At 39.0% G+C, this 18,061-nt stretch overlaps 1 protein-coding gene across 6 annotated transcripts in view; it reads left to right on the forward strand.

Annotated features, from left to right (window-relative positions):
- The window catches only part of CHID1 (chitinase domain containing 1), a 116,671-nt gene that overhangs the window by 90,307 nt on the left and 8,303 nt on the right, over positions 1–18,061 (forward strand). For 4 of the 6 annotated variants that reach the window (XM_059849108.1, XM_059849110.1, XM_059849106.1 and 1 more), the window contains exons 11-13: positions 956–1,036; positions 3,349–3,391; positions 5,435–5,710. In XM_059849108.1, the coding sequence (XP_059705091.1) occupies positions 956–1,036; positions 3,349–3,391; positions 5,435–5,533 (223 nt within the window). In that variant the 3' untranslated portion in view covers positions 5,534–5,710. Of the gene's footprint in view, positions 1–955; positions 1,037–3,348; positions 3,392–5,434; positions 5,711–18,061 lie in introns of those variants that run through there. The other 2 variants (XR_009486901.1, XM_059849111.1) reach the window with 1 other exon arrangement.

The raw sequence follows: 18,061 nt of genomic DNA on the forward strand, positions 1-18,061 counted from the left end.
GTGGCAGCCAGCAGCTTTGTTTCTATTATGCTGTCAGAAATGCAGACACTGTCTCTGCACTGACAGGTTGCTGTGAGCTATAAATTTGCAGCATACCAGCTCTTCTATCCCAGTTCCCCTTGCAGAGTTTTGGGTCCAAGTAGTACTCTAACCTCAGTTTGTGTCAGGGGAGATAGGTCATTCCATGTTCAAAATGTCCATGCAAGAAAATAATACCAAGAAGCCAGTGATGGGGAAGATCCATATGCAGAATTACTTAGCAGTGAACTTTCCTTTGACAATTTCAGTTTTAGAAGATTAGCTAAGCCCCTTACCTAGAAGAACTTTCCTGATGACATAAGCCTCATAGTGGAGGACACAGCTGGGTACAGCCTAGGGATGACTTCAGCTCCTGTGCTTTGGCCTATGGATTTCAGACTGTAGGAATATTAAAACAGTTCCTTCATGTGTCCTTGCAGATTTGTCAATCAATGAACATTAATCAATTCACAGTCACACAAATCACAGAATGAAAAAGGGGCCACTGGAAGCCATCTGGTCCAAGTTCCCTGCTCCAGGGACCATATTGCTGAGGATGGTGCCCTGATACCTTTTGAATATCTGCAGGGAAGGAGACTCTACAGCCTCTCTGAGCAATCAGTTCTAGTGCTTGGTCACCCACATAGTAAAGTGTTTCCTCATATTCAGGTGGAAGTTTCTGTGCATCAGTTTCTGCCCATTGCCTCTTGTCCTATTGCTTGGCACCACCTCCTGGCACCTTCCCTTCAGATATTTATATGCAACACTTTAGGAAAAAAAAGCCTAAAAATGCAAACATGAAATTGTAAAGTGGTTTAGGAAATTAGTTGTCAACAAGAAGATATTTTTGATACTGTGCTCAGCATCTAAACATGGTAAAACTGCTCTTTTGAAATTTCTGCCAAGTTAATTCCTTACCTATGTTTTTAATTTGTAGGTACATTGAAACCTTGAAGGAACACAAGCCAAAAATTGTCTGGGATGAACAAATTGCTGAACACTACTTTGAATACAAAAAGTGAGTTACATTTATACATTCTGCAAATATTTTTGGGCATGGGCCAATGACTGTAGTATGCAACTGAATTCAGCAAATGGAAATTCTGCTGATTGTGATCTGTGTGTGAACACTGAACTGCAGCATAAAAGAGTGTTTTGGATGAGAGGAAAAAAATCAGAGAAGGATTCATGAAATTACATAAACTAGAACAATCTTTAGAAGTCTGATGGGTTGCATCTTTAGAAATTATCCATCAAAGTTATCTATTGAGTGCCAGTTAATCAGAGGCTCTGAGAGGAGTACTGGAAGCTGTCAGGTGATTACCAATAACTCAGACAAAAATAATTTTGAGAAAAATCTATGGTACAGGAGCCTGGTTTCACAAGTCCTACTGCTAAGATTGTTTAAGTGACAAACTTTCCTGAGATGGAATGGACTGTAGAGAAATGTAATAGAAGTAAAACTAAGTGACTTCCAGATAAAGTTTTTGAAAGAACTGAGGACGTTAAGGGTAATAGTGTCCTTTGTCCTCCCTTGTTAGTTGTGAAATGACAAGAGGATTCCTGATCTAGAAGAATCCATTTAAAATAGATTCAAATAAATAAACCCAGCAACATCTTATTAATCCTCAGATAATTTGCTATTTTTATGCAAAAATATCAAAATATGCAAAGTTATACAATCAAATCCTACTACTTCTGCAAAGCTGTGTCTTTTATGTTACTCAATGCATTGCTAATATGAAGACACACAACTGAAAGGAAGAGTAAAACACATTTTAGAACCTTTTAATAAAAACAATCAAAACTTCTTTATTTCCAAAACAATCTGGTCTAAAATATTTTTCAATATTAAAAAAACTCAACCAAAAAACAAAAATTAAAACTGAACTATGAATCGCCTACCTTTGTATTTTTAGTTTAATTTTCAAGGTATTTCTCAGCCTGAAATTTTCTTCTGACTTTAATTTATCAGGAAAAAAATCTGTTGTTGAGCAGTGTTTAAATTTGTTTTTGTTTCATGTGTTTGTATGAAAGGACTGGGATCTGTACACCTTCATTTTTAATTATTTGGTATCCGTTGCAAAATTACTTTGTACCAAGCAATTACAGTTTTTTGTGTTAACTAAAAAGGAATAAATCAGAAGCTCTGTTTTACTGATCTTTAATGTTCAATCCTGTTGGAGACACAATGAGCACTAAATGAAAACTTATGCTCTCAAACGTGTATGTCTGAGGACTCTGTTTGAATGGCATGCTTCTGGGATTCATGTCTGAATCACATTTCTTACATGGCAAAATGAACTTGTGGCAAAGGGATAGCTTGTCAGTAGTGCTTCCTCTTTTTTCTTTGAAGTCAAACTTTGGAAGTTGTTGTGTGGGGCTTCCTGGAGGAATTTTTGATGCATGAAGCCCACTCTATCTGAAAATCACTCTAAACTTCTCTTGTGCTGTGCTTGGCAGTCAGCTGAGTGGTTCAGCTGGCTGCAGGGGAGGGTTATTTAAGGAACTCTTTTTCAGTTACCACTTTGTTTTGCAAAGGTTCAATTATCTTGGACAGGGATGGCAGCCAGGCCTGAAATATGTATGCTTCCCTGGTGAAGCCTCTCACCTGGAAACCTTGCACGTCTGCAGCAGCTGAGAAATGAAATCATGAATCTTTAAGCAAAGCACAGCTAATGATTTCATGTTGCAGGAAAAGACTGTCTATTACAAATAGTTGCAGAAATCTGAGTGCTTGTCCCAGTGCACAGGCAGATGTTCACTTATGTAACTTCTGAGATTTTAGGAGCAATTCCTTCCTGGTCTTTCCATGCACTCTACTTCTTCTCCTGGCCTAAGTGGTGAAGTGGTGCTGTGAGACCCCTTGTAACTCATCCTTCTCATTACTAGGGGTTTAAAATGCCACCTTGGTATTTGTGCCCAGTATAGCTTGCCCTGTCTGTATATTTTATACTGCTGGCAGTTAATTTAGCCTGAAAGATAGTAATTCAGGGAATTGGAGAAAATATTTCACAGTTTGCATCAGAAAACCAAATGTCTTCATCTTTTTCACATGTGCATTTAGCAGGCACAACTGCCTGTTACAATCTGACAGTTTTGTCATCCAGTTGCAACAAAATATCTCAGTGTTTACTATGATATGGTATCAAACCATCTCTGTTGTGAGATCTCTTCTTGGATCCTCTGTTTTCACTGTCAGCCTTTTCACAGTATCACAGAATCTCAGAATAGTTACGTTTGGAAGAGACAAACCTGAATTCCAGCCTTAGTTTAAAATCCTGTTATCTATCAAAGCTACTGTGACTATTTGGTTTTCTTGTTTTGCAGAAATAAGGGAGGAAAACATGCAGTCTTCTACCCAACACTGAAGGTAGGTTCCACTTTCTCAGGTCAGAGGGCTGTAAGAGGACAGAGATGTTTATTTGACCTGTTTCATTATTGAGACATTTCAGAAAATGTTGAACTGGGTTTAGGCTTTTGTGAAAGAAGTTTGCCCTCATGTAAATGTTATGTAAATTGTTATGATTCAAAGATTCAGCTGCTTGTGCAAGAAGGTTGGTTTTTTCTCTCATGCATAATGGGGTTTTGGGATCTCTGAAGATAAAGCATGTCTAGAGATAAGACACGCTAGGACAAACAGGTGCTGTAGAGGATCTGTTCAAGTGCACAGCTTGTGTACTATCAGAGATGTTGTTAGCAAATTCTCAGACAAGATACCAAAGAAATCTTCCATGGTGGCTGGAGAACTTTTGCCTTCCTTTGTAATGGGGTCCTGATCCTCCCTGACAGCCTGCAGCAACCTGTTTTCTTCAGTTCTGTGGAACAGAACTTCAGTATGTGGAACATACTTTAGTGTTTTGAAAACTTCTACACAACAGTCTGCAGTAGGGCAGAATACCTGATAAAATGGTTAATTACAGCCTTAGTTCCTAGGAAGTTATTTTTAGACTTTCTCAAATTAAACTGAAAAAAAAACTGGAAAAGCCAGTGTGTTAAACCTCCGCTGGCTTTTAGTATTGGGAGGGAATTGCTTCTGTAGTGAAACTACATTGTACATTGTATTTACAGACACCAGAGACTTTTCTTATGGTTAAACTAGTATGAAATGATCTAAGGCTCTGTTTTCCTGGATTGTTATCTTAAGTCCCATGAGTAAAAGTACTTTCCAGTATTGGTGGAGGTACTATTACATATGGGATATTAACTACCACATCTATGTTCTTGCTGGTGCTGCGTGTCTGAGTGTGTTAGAAAGTTTCATTGTGAATGTATCAGAGGAAAGACAGCTTGTGCTGTTAATGCTGTTTTCTTCAGCCTCAGGGAAGGATTTCACCCTGCCATTCTCAGTACTGACCAGGTTAAGAAAACTCATTTCTGTACATTTCTTTCATTATTTCCTCTCTAACAGATCACCACTCAACTGTGGTGATTGGTGAATGCATGGAAATGGGTAAATGGGTTTTCTTTCCATTTTCAACATTCTTGTAATTAAATAGTTTGAGATTTGTTTGCTGGTCAAGATGGTTGGGAAACACTGAATGTTATTACCTCATGAAGAATGTGTTTCTTTCCCTTTTAATGTTATACTCACAGACAAGTTTCTCAAAATTAGTTTGTTCATGACTAGTTAAAAGCAGTCATGAATGCCAGGCCCAGTGGATCTGTTAAGGATGCTGTGGTACTTCATTCTGTTTCCCATGGAAATTATTTTTAAACACATCCCTAGTGTGAATAGGTTAAACATTGCAGTGCTGTAGTTCAAAGTAAGAAAACCTGAGAGCAAAAGATTGAAAAAGAATTATTTTTGTTTGAATTTTAAAAGAAAAGGCAGAATGTGAATTGTGGCATTGCTTCCCTTGTTAATCAGTGGCTAAACTGACTCTTCTAAATCAATGGCTGGAGCTCAAATAGAGATACTTTTAATTATTATCTCCAAGAATCTCTTTAAAAGAGCATTTGTGTAATGTAAATTGTGACTCTGTCCTGGGAAAAGGCAAGGGTAGGCAAGAGATATTGATGGTATTTGACAAATCATTCTGATCGTCTTCAGTGGTAAAGTTTTATTTTACCCCTGAGATATTTCTGGGAAGAGTTAGAATTTCTGTACATTGTGAAATGATAGCCTAAATTAGAATAGTCCTTTGCATAGTTCATAAATCTGATTTATTTCTGTGGCATTTTGTCAATTTAGCTGGTAATCTTTTATTAGGTCATTGAATTAACTGGTACGATTAACTGTCTTTGACTGAATGATTGCTTGCTAACCAGAGAGTATTTGAAATACAGACAAGGTTTTTCAGTAGCTGGTTCAAGGGTAGATGTTTTTAAAAGGTCTGGTAATGGCATGAAGAGATGGCAGTATGGAGTGTCTGATATCTCTGAGACATGATTGCTTTGTGTGTCTTTCTCTTAGTCCATCCAGTTGCGCTTGGAGCTTGCAAAAGAATTGGGCACTGGAATATCCATCTGGGAACTGGGACAAGGCCTGGACTATTTTTATGATCTGCTTTAAAATGAGAGATGATCTTAGAAAGACTTTATTTGCTTTACTGAGGCTCCACCTCAATTAATCTGGGTATCCTGCAGAGGTGATTTTTAAAACATTTTTTGTAATTTATATAATATCTGTATTAAACTTGCATTTTTTTTCCCAATAAAGAATCCTTTTTGATTTACCACACATACATAATTGTTGGTATCTGATAAAATTCTGATAAAAATCCACAGAAATTTCTCTTAAAGCACCTGAATTCCAAGTCATTGAAAACAGACCAACATAGCTGTATGGAGTCAGAGTTGAAAATATTTTCTGAAACATTTTCTACAAGAAGTAAAATGGGAAAGTTGATGCCACCTGATCAGAGTTTAAGACTGAGACCTTTCAAAGAGCAACTGGTAATAACCAAAGTAAGAGAACAAATAAATCCATCATATTACACCCAGCAAATTTAAAATCTGCTGGACTCTGCATCTTGCTGTCTTCTGGTGAGGTAAGTGAACATAAAATGTCAGGAGGGGAGACCAATTAGAAGACTCCCTCAAGCTGGTAGAAAATCAAGCACTGACAAGCTAAGCTGTTGGCTCTGTTTGTTTTGTCATGTTAGTAAATTCTTTAAGTACTTCAAAGTCACAGTAATTTCAATTTATGACCTGTTTCTAGATCATTCTGGTACAAGAGATGCTCTGTGATTTCTCTACTCTGCTTAGCCAGCTTGGTGGCTCAGTTATTTAGCCCTAGAGCCTGATGCATTAGTGGCCAGTTTGTGGGAACGGTAACATTCAGCAACAAAGGCTCTAATGGTAATCATGGATTCCATGGACAGGATGGATTCCATGGACAGGATGGATTCCATGTCCCCAGCAGACAGAGCCCCAGCAGCTCTGACACCCCTTTACTTTAAGCAGGCTCTGTAAATGTCATCAGCACCTTTGTGCATGAAGCTGTCATTCTTCAGCTGCATACATTGGTGCTTTTGTCTCCGTAATATGGGTTTTTTTAGGAACCCAAGAGCTGTAAAAACCCATCAGTTTAAAAACAAAGCCAAGAAATTGTGTCCCTGCCTCTTGGTTTATAGTATTTGTGTTTGTAGAAATCCACAGGCTTCAAGGCAATTTCTTCTAAGGAACTAAGAGGTGCTGGGAATTTGATGAGGGTGTCATTGGTCACCAGCAGAGACTGAGGCAAAGAGCTCTGTACTCCCACTGGTGCTCTTCTTGCCACTTAGAGTTGTCACAAAGATGACTGCACTCTTCTCTTCACATCCACCCTTCCCAGTAATTAATCTCAGCGGGGAATTTATCTGCCCCTGCTGTTTTCAGCAGAATAAATCCCACTGTAATCCACCATTGATTAAAGAACTATTGATCTTCACCTTTCTGATTTAGTTCTGGCATCTCTCGACTTCTCACATTGCGAGTATCCAGCTGGGGTAACTAATCAGGTTTCTTTCTTCCATACCATTAGTAGTAAGATAATTTGCTACATGAATCCTTGTGTTCAATTAACTTGAACTTTCTAGTTCGTTCAAAAGCAATTTAAAGTCGCTCTGGCAATGGTATCTAGAATTGCACCAGAATTAAATTCTATTACACTGTTTTTTCTACTTTCAGTGGCACTATTGAACCACAATGTCTCAGAAAAAAAATATTCAGAAATTGAAGGGGTTATGTTCTGAAATGGCATCCATTTTTATATTAACTAGTAGGTAGCTTCTCAAATTTAATGTGGGGAAGAAAATGATATTTCATTTTAGTTTGTTTCTTCTCTAGAAAAGATATACATAATTTATCACAATTTTCATTTGTTTTTATTCTGTGATGATTTTTTGTGAGGTTCACGATTCCTGTTTGTCTCTGAGTACAGCTGTGTTAGAAAGAAATGTCTTTTCCATCCTTAAAGGTAGAAAAAATACCTCTGTGTTTCAAAAAGATAAAAATAACCCTTACTGTTTCCTGAAAAATAAATATCAGGGAAGAAGTATCAGATGGGATTTTTTGAGCCATCCTTGGTATATTGGTGCTTGAGGCCAAGAATATTGCCTTTGTCTCTAAAGGCAAAACATGTTTGTTGCATTAGAAATAATATTCTGAAAGAAACAAAGTTGACATTATTCTTAGTGATGAAATTCTCTATTCTCTATTAAAAAAAGGAAAAAAGAAAAGAAGAAGTGAGCATCAGAAGGGCTGTGAGCTCCAGAATGAATGCAGAACAACTTCTGATTGGTTGGTCTTGCATTTCCCTAGTTTTTCATCCTGTGGGAATGTCAGGTTGTCTTGTAATAACAGAGAATATAGAAATCAGTGAGCCACGAGGAAAACAGCTTTCTTTTGAAATTTGCGCCTCAACACATTTATGGAAAGATGTCACAGGAGAGAGATGCTGGTATGAAAGGGGGTCCTGCAGAGCATCTCCTTTTATGACAAGTGTGGAAAACTGCATGAGGGGCAGAAGGTGGGAAGGAGTGCTGAAGTAGTAATTCATTATTTATTCCTAAATAAAAAAAGCAGGCATTCCTAAAAATGAGGTACTTGGCAGAGGAAGGCCAAAGATACTGGACATAAAGGATCAAGGGTATGACTGGGGAGAAATATTTAGTGTTTCTATTAAAGCAATGGAAGTGTTTACTTGAACACAGTATATTATCATTAAGTTTTCTAAGATATATTTTAAAAAAAAAGGTTTCCTGTATATGGGCTCTGTTGCAAGAAAAATTTCTTTGTTGTAAGAAAAGTTTCCTTGTATTTGTACAAGATCTCAAGCACAATGAATGTTAAGGTATCTTTGCATTCTCTACCTGATGCCAAATGAAGAATTTTCCAACTGACATGTGCCCTTGTATTTCTGGGTGATTTTCTTTTTTGGGTGAGACTTACACATGGTTAAGATAAATAGATTGTTCTGCACAATTTTTATTGCATTCACTGAGAAAAAGAAGTAGCAGCTGATTCTGTTGCAGCTGGCCTTTGATACGAAGCTGGTGTTTTTATTGTCAGTTATCACACACGTGGTTTTAACAGGTATTGGGCAGGGGTTGTATCTGTATACAACTAAATATCTTATTGAGACAGAAAAGAGGACTTATCTGGGTGCTTGTAGGACCACATGGACCATTCTTCTGGGATAACAGCATCCCATCTTATCTCCTGTGGTAAGTGTATCTTGAAAACTTGACCTGCCATAGTGTCTTTGTAATGAAATTACAAAGATGTAACAGAGAATTGTGGAATATAAGTTGTTTCACTTGTCTCATTGTGAGGTGCTACTCTTCAAGAAAAATTGCTATAGTATTTCATGTTATAGGTTTTGGGTTTTTTTATCACATATAGGTGTGAAACTGCAGAACCAAGTGTAGTTTCCAGGTAAGAAAGTTGGGAGAGAAAGAGATAATGTGATAAGGTAGACCAAAGGATGACAATACTAAAACAGGTTCTCTTACCACTTCTTAGTTATAAAGAAATGTTGAGTGAGTTGTAACAATTTAGTGTTTATGGGCTCAAGCAAAAATATGAAATGCTTTTTTCATTTCTGCTGTGAGCTACCAGTGGTAATTATTTGTAAGAGTGGGGGAAGTGTTTTGTGCATGCTCGTCTGTGGAGACTGCAAAGCTAATGGATGTTCACAGGAACTGTAATTACAGTCTCTCCTGAATTTGGGACATGTCTTTTGAAGTTTACTGTTTTGATTAATACACAGTATTAATCAAATGCTCTGTGACTTCAGTTAAACAAATGGCAGCACAAAGCAGATGGATTCTACCTCTGCAGCCTGAAGAGGTTGTATGCAGCTATTTCCTGAAAATAACATTCCTTCAGTGATAGCTTTTATATGTAATAAGTGCAAATTAAGTAAGCCTGAATTGGTGTTTTGTAGTCTGCCAGGCAATCACTTTGATAGTCTGCATTGGGGAAAAACATCTCATCTCTTTAGAAAAAAAACCCCAGCATACTATGAAAAAATAACAGGAACAGAGCTGGATTAATGCTACTTACTCAAACAGTTGCAAAAATAATTAACATCACTTGTCTTGTTAGTATATGAAATTAAAAGCAAAATGTGTTTTCAGATATATTCTTTTGGAATGAGAACATTATAACAAAATGTTATTTTGCAAAAAAAATGCAGGCAAATGGAATGTCAGACTCAAAATTTGAAACAGTTTGTTGTTTCACTTTCCTACTTATATCAGTTACCTTTTCTGGATATATTTCAATATCTAATTGGTTACAGAGTAACTGACATTAATTTAGTAAAAATACTGTAGAAAAACTTGTATGCTATTTTTCCTAGAAACAAACAAGGAAGTGTCTTACAAACTCTTAATGAAATAAGCTTTTACTTTGACTTCCAGCATGTTAGAACTTATTCTCCATTTAACTGCTGAGACCAAAGCAGATGGGCACTTTTGAGCTGCCTTCATTTGGCACATAGATTATCATATTTTATTCCCTCATTGTGTGGAGTTCAAATAAAGTAAAATTTAGCAATGTTCTTGTGTAGGAAGGCAGAACATAAACTAAAACCCTGCCCCTCTGTGTGTGAATCCGCAGCTGGGCACAGCTGTGAGCAGAGTTTAATCACAGGGCATTTATTATCTTGCCCGCCTGATTTTTTGAGAGCAGTGATGAGGATCATGTGGAAATGTTTATTGTAAATAAGCAGCATATTGTCTTTCTAGAGACCTCCTACCATTCCTTATTTACCAGAAGCCACTAATCTTGGTGGACATACACATAGTGACAGAAGGGCACAGACCCTCTCATGTCTAGATTGCACACCATGGGGTTTTGTGCATAAGTGACTTGCTATAAGGCTTCCCACATTGCTGCACTTTTCTGCAAATCCATGAGCACTTTCTCAGAGCTGGGCTTTCTAATTTTCCAACTTTGTCATCTTTTGCTGTTAAGTTCCTGCTCTGTGTATGGCTGCAGCAGGGACTGGCTGAGTGATCTGCTTTACCTTCCTCAAGGGTTAGAGCAGATGGCATAGAAGATTATGGGATTTCAACAGTTTCCTCCAGTATGTAAAGTCCACACAACATGCTTACCTCTGCTGCTCATCCTGCTCCAAAAGGTAATACTGAATTTTGTTTTCCTTTATTTTCAAGTGTTAAAACAGTTAAAAAAACCCCACCATACAAACACTGCTAATTTTCAGCAAACATTACTTTTCCATTCTTCCTTACAGTCTCATTTAGAAATGGTCTATGTAGAACTTTCAATATATTCCAGTCAGTTTTCTTCTAGTGCACTGGTAGAAAGCATATACTCCATTATATGCTGTGTTTGCTTGCAGCTGTGGAGGATGGGACTGTGACTAAAAATAGCCAATAGACAGAATTACTGCCCAGTGTAAGATATTATTTAGGACTGTGTGTGTCCATTTTCACCCAATCTTTACGGCTGCTTCTCTGATTTTTCAGGTGAACTCCTGTGGCGTAGAGAAGTTGCTGTAGATGATTTGGCTATGATTACAGGTTTTGCAATCTTTTTGTGTTTTCCTTTGCTCCTCTGGGGGCTGAACAAAACAAATTCTGTGAACAGACGTGTTTGTATATCATGAGTATATGAAGGCCCAGCAGTAGCAGAATTGGCATCCTTGTGCTGTGGAAGTTAGGGAAAAGATGCCTGGGGTGTAGTGTCATCACACTGAGAGAGAGGAGGAGAGAGTAATTTATGCCATTTGTAAAGCTGGCTCCCTAATCCCTACAGTTATTAGAGTGATATTGTAAGAGGAAGGGTGGCAAAGCTCAGCTCTGCTCAGGGCAGCTATCTCTGGGCTGATTTCCCCCTTGTTTATAGGTGCAGTTTCAGTTGCTGTGCTGGGAGCTTTTGTGTAAAACAAATGGTTGTGTTATTTTTGCTCTGCTCTTTCATGTCTTAATGTGGAAAAACCTTTGTGCTAATATTTTTCATTTTCCTCATTAAAACAACTGATCATCCTGGCTAAGTGAAAGCCAAAGTGTCTTTGTTTGCACTAGAGCTGGAGCAACTGAGGAACCAGGTGGAGGTGTTTGGCACAGTTCCTGCAGACCACTTCTGCTAGCATAAGTAAACAGTCTCTTCATAAATGACAAGCAGTCACCCTTTACAAATATATTGTATCACATCTTACAACTGTAGATCCAACTTAAAATGAGTCCTTCTTGGTTTTTGGAGTCTGGGTAAATTGCTGATATAATTAGCTGGATTTAACACTATAAAGTGTTTTATTTAATGATGCTTTTAGAATCACAGCACTAAATTGCTGTCTGCAGTATGAGGCCTTACATCCCACTTCTGTTTATAGCTCAGAACTTTCTGTTAAAATGAAATTGCATTTGCTGTTAGCTGGGAAGTGTTTTAGATGGACTTTCTGAGTCAAACAGTGGGTCAGGATTTTAAATTCCATCTAATTCCTCCTTTCTCCATTCACATCAACCCTGAAATTGTGGTTGGTGTGAGGATGCATTTGCAGACAGGAAATTGGCTGAGCATATGTCTTGAAAGCCTGGTTTAGCAGTTCATTAACTATTTTAAAGCACTGAGGGTTAAATTGTGCCTTTAATATTTGCTTAAAGATTTGGAATTAGTGCCTTTGATACCAGAGGGAATGATCACTAATTTTTAAGAGGTGTTTTTTTTTTTTAACTGAACCAGCTTTTTAAATTGCTTTAGAAAGAGTTAAATAAATACATGAAGTGGCAGAGAGAATAATCATCCTCCCCAGAATGAAAATTTTCTTGTTGTGTCTAATACAGAGTGCTTAAATCTCTGATCTTTGAGCAAGGTCCCAGTTTTGTGTTCAGATTTCATCTTCTGCCCTTGGCTGCAGCAAGTGAGCTTATCTACCCACATCTCTTAAGGTGGTGGGCAGGGTAGAGTAGAGAAACAGAGTGTTTATGGCTGCTTGAGAGGGAGGGAATGGTGCAGAACAATTGCTTTCAGAAAAAATGCACTTCCTCCTTTTCTTCCCTTTGTAGGACCTGCAGAGAGATAGAGCTAGCAAGATGAAACCCAAACCCCTGTGTTCCACAGTGATCCCTGTGCAATTTTGAGCATTGTCTGTCTTGGACCCTAGGACTGTGAAATATTTTGGCAGTCTATGCTCTGTCTTTGGCATATGTATTTGTCAAAACTGAGATGACTTTTCTGATGGCTTTTCCCAGTGCTAATTAGCAGAGAGCTGAAAGTTATTGAGTGAATTTTGCAGATGACAACATGAATATTGTAAATACTTGTTGCCTTCCCAGGTGCATATATTAGTGTATAATCTGAGCTTCAAGTGTGTGCAGTATTAAACTCATCATGGATATGAGAAGCCTTTTCCTTCTCCTTCTTGGGGCCCTTGGTTGTTAGGGGTAACTGCATTGGGAAAATGGTACAGTGGACAGTATTCCAAAGAGCACACAGCCTTAAACAGACCTGGCAGACAAAGAACAAAGTGGAAAGAAAAGAGAAATTTACTTTTGCAGTGCCAGATAGTAAATCTGTCTCAAAGTCAAATGGGAGCCAGAGTTTTTGACCCTGTGTGCCCTGGGGGGCATCAGGCACAGCATCACCAGCCAGGCAGGGAGGGGATTGTCCTGCTCTGCTCTGCACAGGGGAAGCCTCACCTCGAGTGCTGGGGGCAGTTTTGGGTGCCACAGTATAAGAAAGATTTAAAGGTATTAGAAAGCATCTAAAGAAGGTAAAGGGTCTAGTGGGCAACCCATACAAGGAGCAGCTGAGGTCACTTGGTCTGTTCAGCCTGAGGAGACTGAGGGGAGACCTCACTACAGTTACAACTTCCTTGTGAGGGGAAGAAGAGGGACAGATCCTCATGTCCTCTCTCTGGTGCCCAGTGACAGGACCCAAGGGAATGGCCTGAAGCTGTGTCAAGGGAGATTTAGGTTTGATATTAGGAAAGTTTCTTCACCCAGAGCATGTTAAAGCACCGGAACAGGCTCCCCAGGGAAGTGATAATGGCACCAAGCCAGACAGAGTTCAAGAAGCATTTGGGCAAAACATCCTCAGGCACGTGGTGTGACTCTTGGGAGTGTGCTGTGCAGGGACAGGAGTTGGGCTTCAATAATCTTTGTGGGTCCCTTTCAGCTGGGGATATTCTATGATTCTGTCTCCCACCACATGCTGGCTAGACCCTGCTGCTGAGTTGAGCAAAGTAGGGTCCCTTCATCACTGACACTGTGAGGATCTTCTCAAAATCACTCACTGCAGAACAATCTGTTGGCAACAAGTTGGGGTTGTGTCAGAGTGAACAGAGCACGCTGCCATTCTCAGTGGTTCTGTGAGAACTGATGAGTGCTTCCCCTCACCACCACACACTGAGGAAAAATGGCTTTGCTTGTAGATATGGAGACAAGTTGTTATGCAAAGCATAAATGGAAATAGTAATTTGTACAGCATGCAATCAGGTGGAGGAAATAACTACTGCAATAAGTCATAGAGCCACAGAGAGTGGCTGGATCTTTAAAAGACCTGATTATTTTCCTAGTCATGATGTCACTGATTATACACTTCAAAGGGAGGATAATGGTGTGTTAGTCCTCCTGTCAAAAGGTGAATTGTTACTCCGAGGCATCTTCTCTCCATCCCAACCTGGTCTTTCTGAATGTTGTCTGGGTAAGCTAAAAAGACAGAAAGGAGCAGGATCTGTAGTGGATCATGTTTGCAAGGCTAACCTTGTGTTTTTTAAACTTCCTTGTGTATGTGCTTCAGGGGATATACTTCTCTCTTTCAAGACTGACTTTTTGGTCTCTGTGTTTGATGTCTGAGTCAAACTGCTGGTCAGCTTTCATTTCCAAGCTGTTTTCTCTGTAAGTGAAAGCTTTTTTGCTTTTTTTTTTCCCCCCACCCCTGCTGGCATTCAGTCACTGTTGGTGTTCAGGGACCATTTTGCCACTGACTTGCATATTTGGGAGCCCATTTGTTTTCAAGGATTTTTGTCGTTTCTCATTAAAACAGAATTTAACAGTGCAGCTCAGCTTGACTGCAGCTCTTTTGATGAATCTCAAATGAAAACATAATTCAGCTTCATCTCGTGTAGACTCAGCAAGAACAGGAGGAATCAAAAAAGTAGTAATGCTTTTTACCCATCCTGCAGGAAGTTTAAAGCCATTATTTGGGATGGAAGAGTAGATGTTGGTTCTGCACAATGGAAACACTTCTGAGAACAGAGCGATGCCATGAAATTGTGTAGCTTAGCCAGATTTTATTGAAAATGCTATTTTTGTAATAAAAAAGGGTTTTAAGGTTATTTGCACAGGCAGCATTAAATAACTCACTTGGAGCTTTTCTGGAAGTAAATAGTAGCATCTGAAAGAATTTCCTTCTTTCAGGGCAACCCCAAAATAATGAAAGCTTTGCTTATTGTGAAGCATTCTACACTGCAGGTGCCAGGCACTTAAATGTGGGCAGTTTCTTCCTGGTGAAGGGGATATGTTCCTCAGACTGACTGCACCCACTAACAGAGGAGGAGGACGGCTGGACAAACTGCACCTGAAAATGGTTTTGAATTTCTGGTTGTACTGGAGTGGTCTGGAAATGCAGCACTGAAAGCACCAGCACCTGGTAAGCTCTTGGAGTATCTCTCTATGCAGTGCTTTCCTTTCACTGTAAAACTGTGCTTTCTGCCAGACAGTAAAACCTGGGATGCTCAGCTGAAAAGATTCCATTAATAGCCCATCAAATGTGCATCACCCTGAGGAAGGATGTTTGGTGTAGCTTCCAGATTACCTGTGTCCTGATAAATGACTCAATTGTTTGCCATTATTATTGGAATAGAATTTATGGCAAGGGAACTTGGCTTACTTATGAAGAGACAAGATTATAAAAGAATTTATTTAGAAAGAAGCTGAAAAGCTTATTTTTATTTAATGAGTCATGGATTGTTCTGCAGATTATCAGAATAATTCCCTCCTGTGCTTACTTAAATAACACATTAGTTTTCTTCAAGCTATTTTTCACCTCAAGTGTTTTGTTCATTAAAATGGTTCTCTGTTTTTACATAAAGAACCATTTGTAAGCATGTGTAGTTAGTATTTCTAAAGACTGTCTTTATAAACTAGGTATTCAAGTAAGGAATAGAGCATGAACAACCCAAAGTAGATGACAGGAGAAAAAGAACCCCTCTTGATAAATGGAAGAATGTTTCATTATCAAATCCATATTGTTTCAAGGAATGGCCTATAGGTCTCACAAAAGAGGTTTGAATATAATTTTATTTATTTTAAACTTTGTCTCACTGCAGACCTTACAATTTTCTGGCCATATGGGCCACTAGTGGAGGAAGGAGTAAATGTTAAACCCCCATTCTTTTAGAAATTTAAATCTGAGCTACTGACGTTCTTGTTGGTAAAAAGCTTGGTAGAGGGGGAATGGGAGACAGGACAAGCAGACTGCAGTTTCATATCATCAAATTGAGTTTTGCATATTCAGGAGTTAGTACATGGGTTATGTGTGTGTGAATGACACCAAATGCTGTGGTTGTTGTAATCCCCTTTTAATAAAGGGGATTGCAGTACAAAATGAGTTACATAATTCTGCATATTGTATTATCTGTTCCAGGGGGTTTGAAGCCTTATGGGTTTTCTAGCCCTCAGTACCTTGTTACTTGATTGCACTTTAACAGCAGAAGTTGCTTTTCTGAAATGTTATTTTAGATATCAGGAATTGAAAATACTTTGTCCCGTACTGATGGCCCTGTAGATGCCGTGGGTCAGGGAACCATGAGGCTGAGTCTCACCTAAACCTCTGGCCAAAATGGATCCAAATGGTAGTTTGCATTTCGAGATCTGACAAAATAATAGAAAATTTTTATGAGTATATTGGTTTTGCAACTACTTTCTTGGGCCCACATGTAACCATTGTAATGGGAATGACAGTGCCCACGTGCTGCCCGTGTCAGAGTGGTGTCCACTGGCATAGAGCAGGACAGGGTATCCATCAGCCTGTGCTGAGGTCCCTGCTGAAAGAGCCTCAGGCAGCTGCTTGGTGTTTTGCTTCATTGTGTTTTACCTCAGCACTAATTCCACTATTCTAGTTTTGATTCATCTCTAGGTTTGCATGTCTACACACAAGCTCTAAGCTCCATATTTCTTTCATTTCTTGGCAAGATCTACATTTTGCTCCTGTGGTGTAATGCCTCACCATTGTCTGATACCTGAGCTCATCTAGAAAGGGAAATTGAAGTTTGTTTGTAGAGAAGCTGATGTGGCTCTGATTCCTGGCAGAGAGCTTTCAGTGTGCCAGCCCTCAGGGGAATGGTGATGCTGTGAGGAGAGGAGCAGGTCTGGTTCCAGCAGAAAGCTTGGGTTGAAGAGAAGGGCACAGAGAAAGAAGGTAAAGTAATTCTGTGATCTGGGAAAGTCTTGTTTTCACAGACAGTGTAACAAGCCACACTCCTGTGATAGCACAGGCCTGCTTCAGGGGGCAGCAATGCTCACACTACAGATCTTCTGTGTAAAAGGCAAGTGGCATTTCAGCACCCCGTGGGTACTCCCTGGCTCCTTTTCAGAAGAGAGATCCTGAAACAGGACCCTCATTTGCTGCTGACCATTTTCCCAGTCACCATCTCTTCTACTGTTGGGTCTAGTGGAAAGCCTTAATAGTATGAAAATCTAAAAATATCAACTAAAAGCTCTCCTGGTTTCTCCCAACCCACCCCAAGTTGTTCTGGATCTAAAGTGATCCTTCTGAAATACAAGAGGAAAGTAAAGCATCTGACTAGATGGCCCTTGTCCCTTTTAGGCAGAAAATTATTTTTCAGAAAATCTTGTGCTGGATACACATCCAGTTTATTCATTTTAGCCTAATTTTTAAGCAAAAGCTATCTTAGGTGAATGCTTTTAAAAACAATGGAATGGAAAGTCAGAGAGATCAGTCTGGTCCTGCTACATTTAAAACTGTTTGTCTTTCTCTTTATCTGTAGTGTAGCATTATTAGAGTAGTGTGAATCCTGCTGTGATCATTTTTCTAATTCCTAAGCTGCCATTTCAAGGCCAGGAGAGAGGTGAGCTTTTGTCCTTCAGAGGTAAACCTGTGAAAGCTGGGTCTGGACAACTGGAAGGGGATGTGACTGTGGGGATACATGGGCTCCTTTAAAATGAATGGATTTATTACACAGTTCTCCTGCTAGTTTGGGGACATTTGCCTTTATCTAATACTGCTCTCTCTCTCTCTCTCTCTCTGTATGTATATGTGTGTGTATATATATATATTTGTGAGAAAATGTTTATCTTCTGTGCACTGTTTAGAATTTCTCAGTCAAACAGAAGTACTTAAGATTAAGACCTTAATATTTAATAAGCTCTCAATTGTTAGAGAGCAGTGAGCCTGCCAGTGTGAGATTGGGCTGGCAGCTCAGTGGATTAATGGAAACATAGAGCTTGATTTAAAAGCCCTGAATGATAATCTTTATATATGCAAAGGCATTGTGCTTGTGCAGTTTCCCTGGGGAATCGTCATATTCTCTGCTTCAAAAATTTCACTGAAGACTTAACTGGAACTACAGCTCAACTTTGCCTACTGGGAAATTTACTTTCATTCCTGGGCCTTATATTCCTTC

The sequence above is a fragment of the Haemorhous mexicanus genome, chromosome 6 (genome assembly GCF_027477595.1).
Source record: "Haemorhous mexicanus isolate bHaeMex1 chromosome 6, bHaeMex1.pri, whole genome shotgun sequence".
In the NCBI taxonomy this organism is placed as follows: domain Eukaryota; kingdom Metazoa; phylum Chordata; class Aves; order Passeriformes; family Fringillidae; genus Haemorhous; species Haemorhous mexicanus.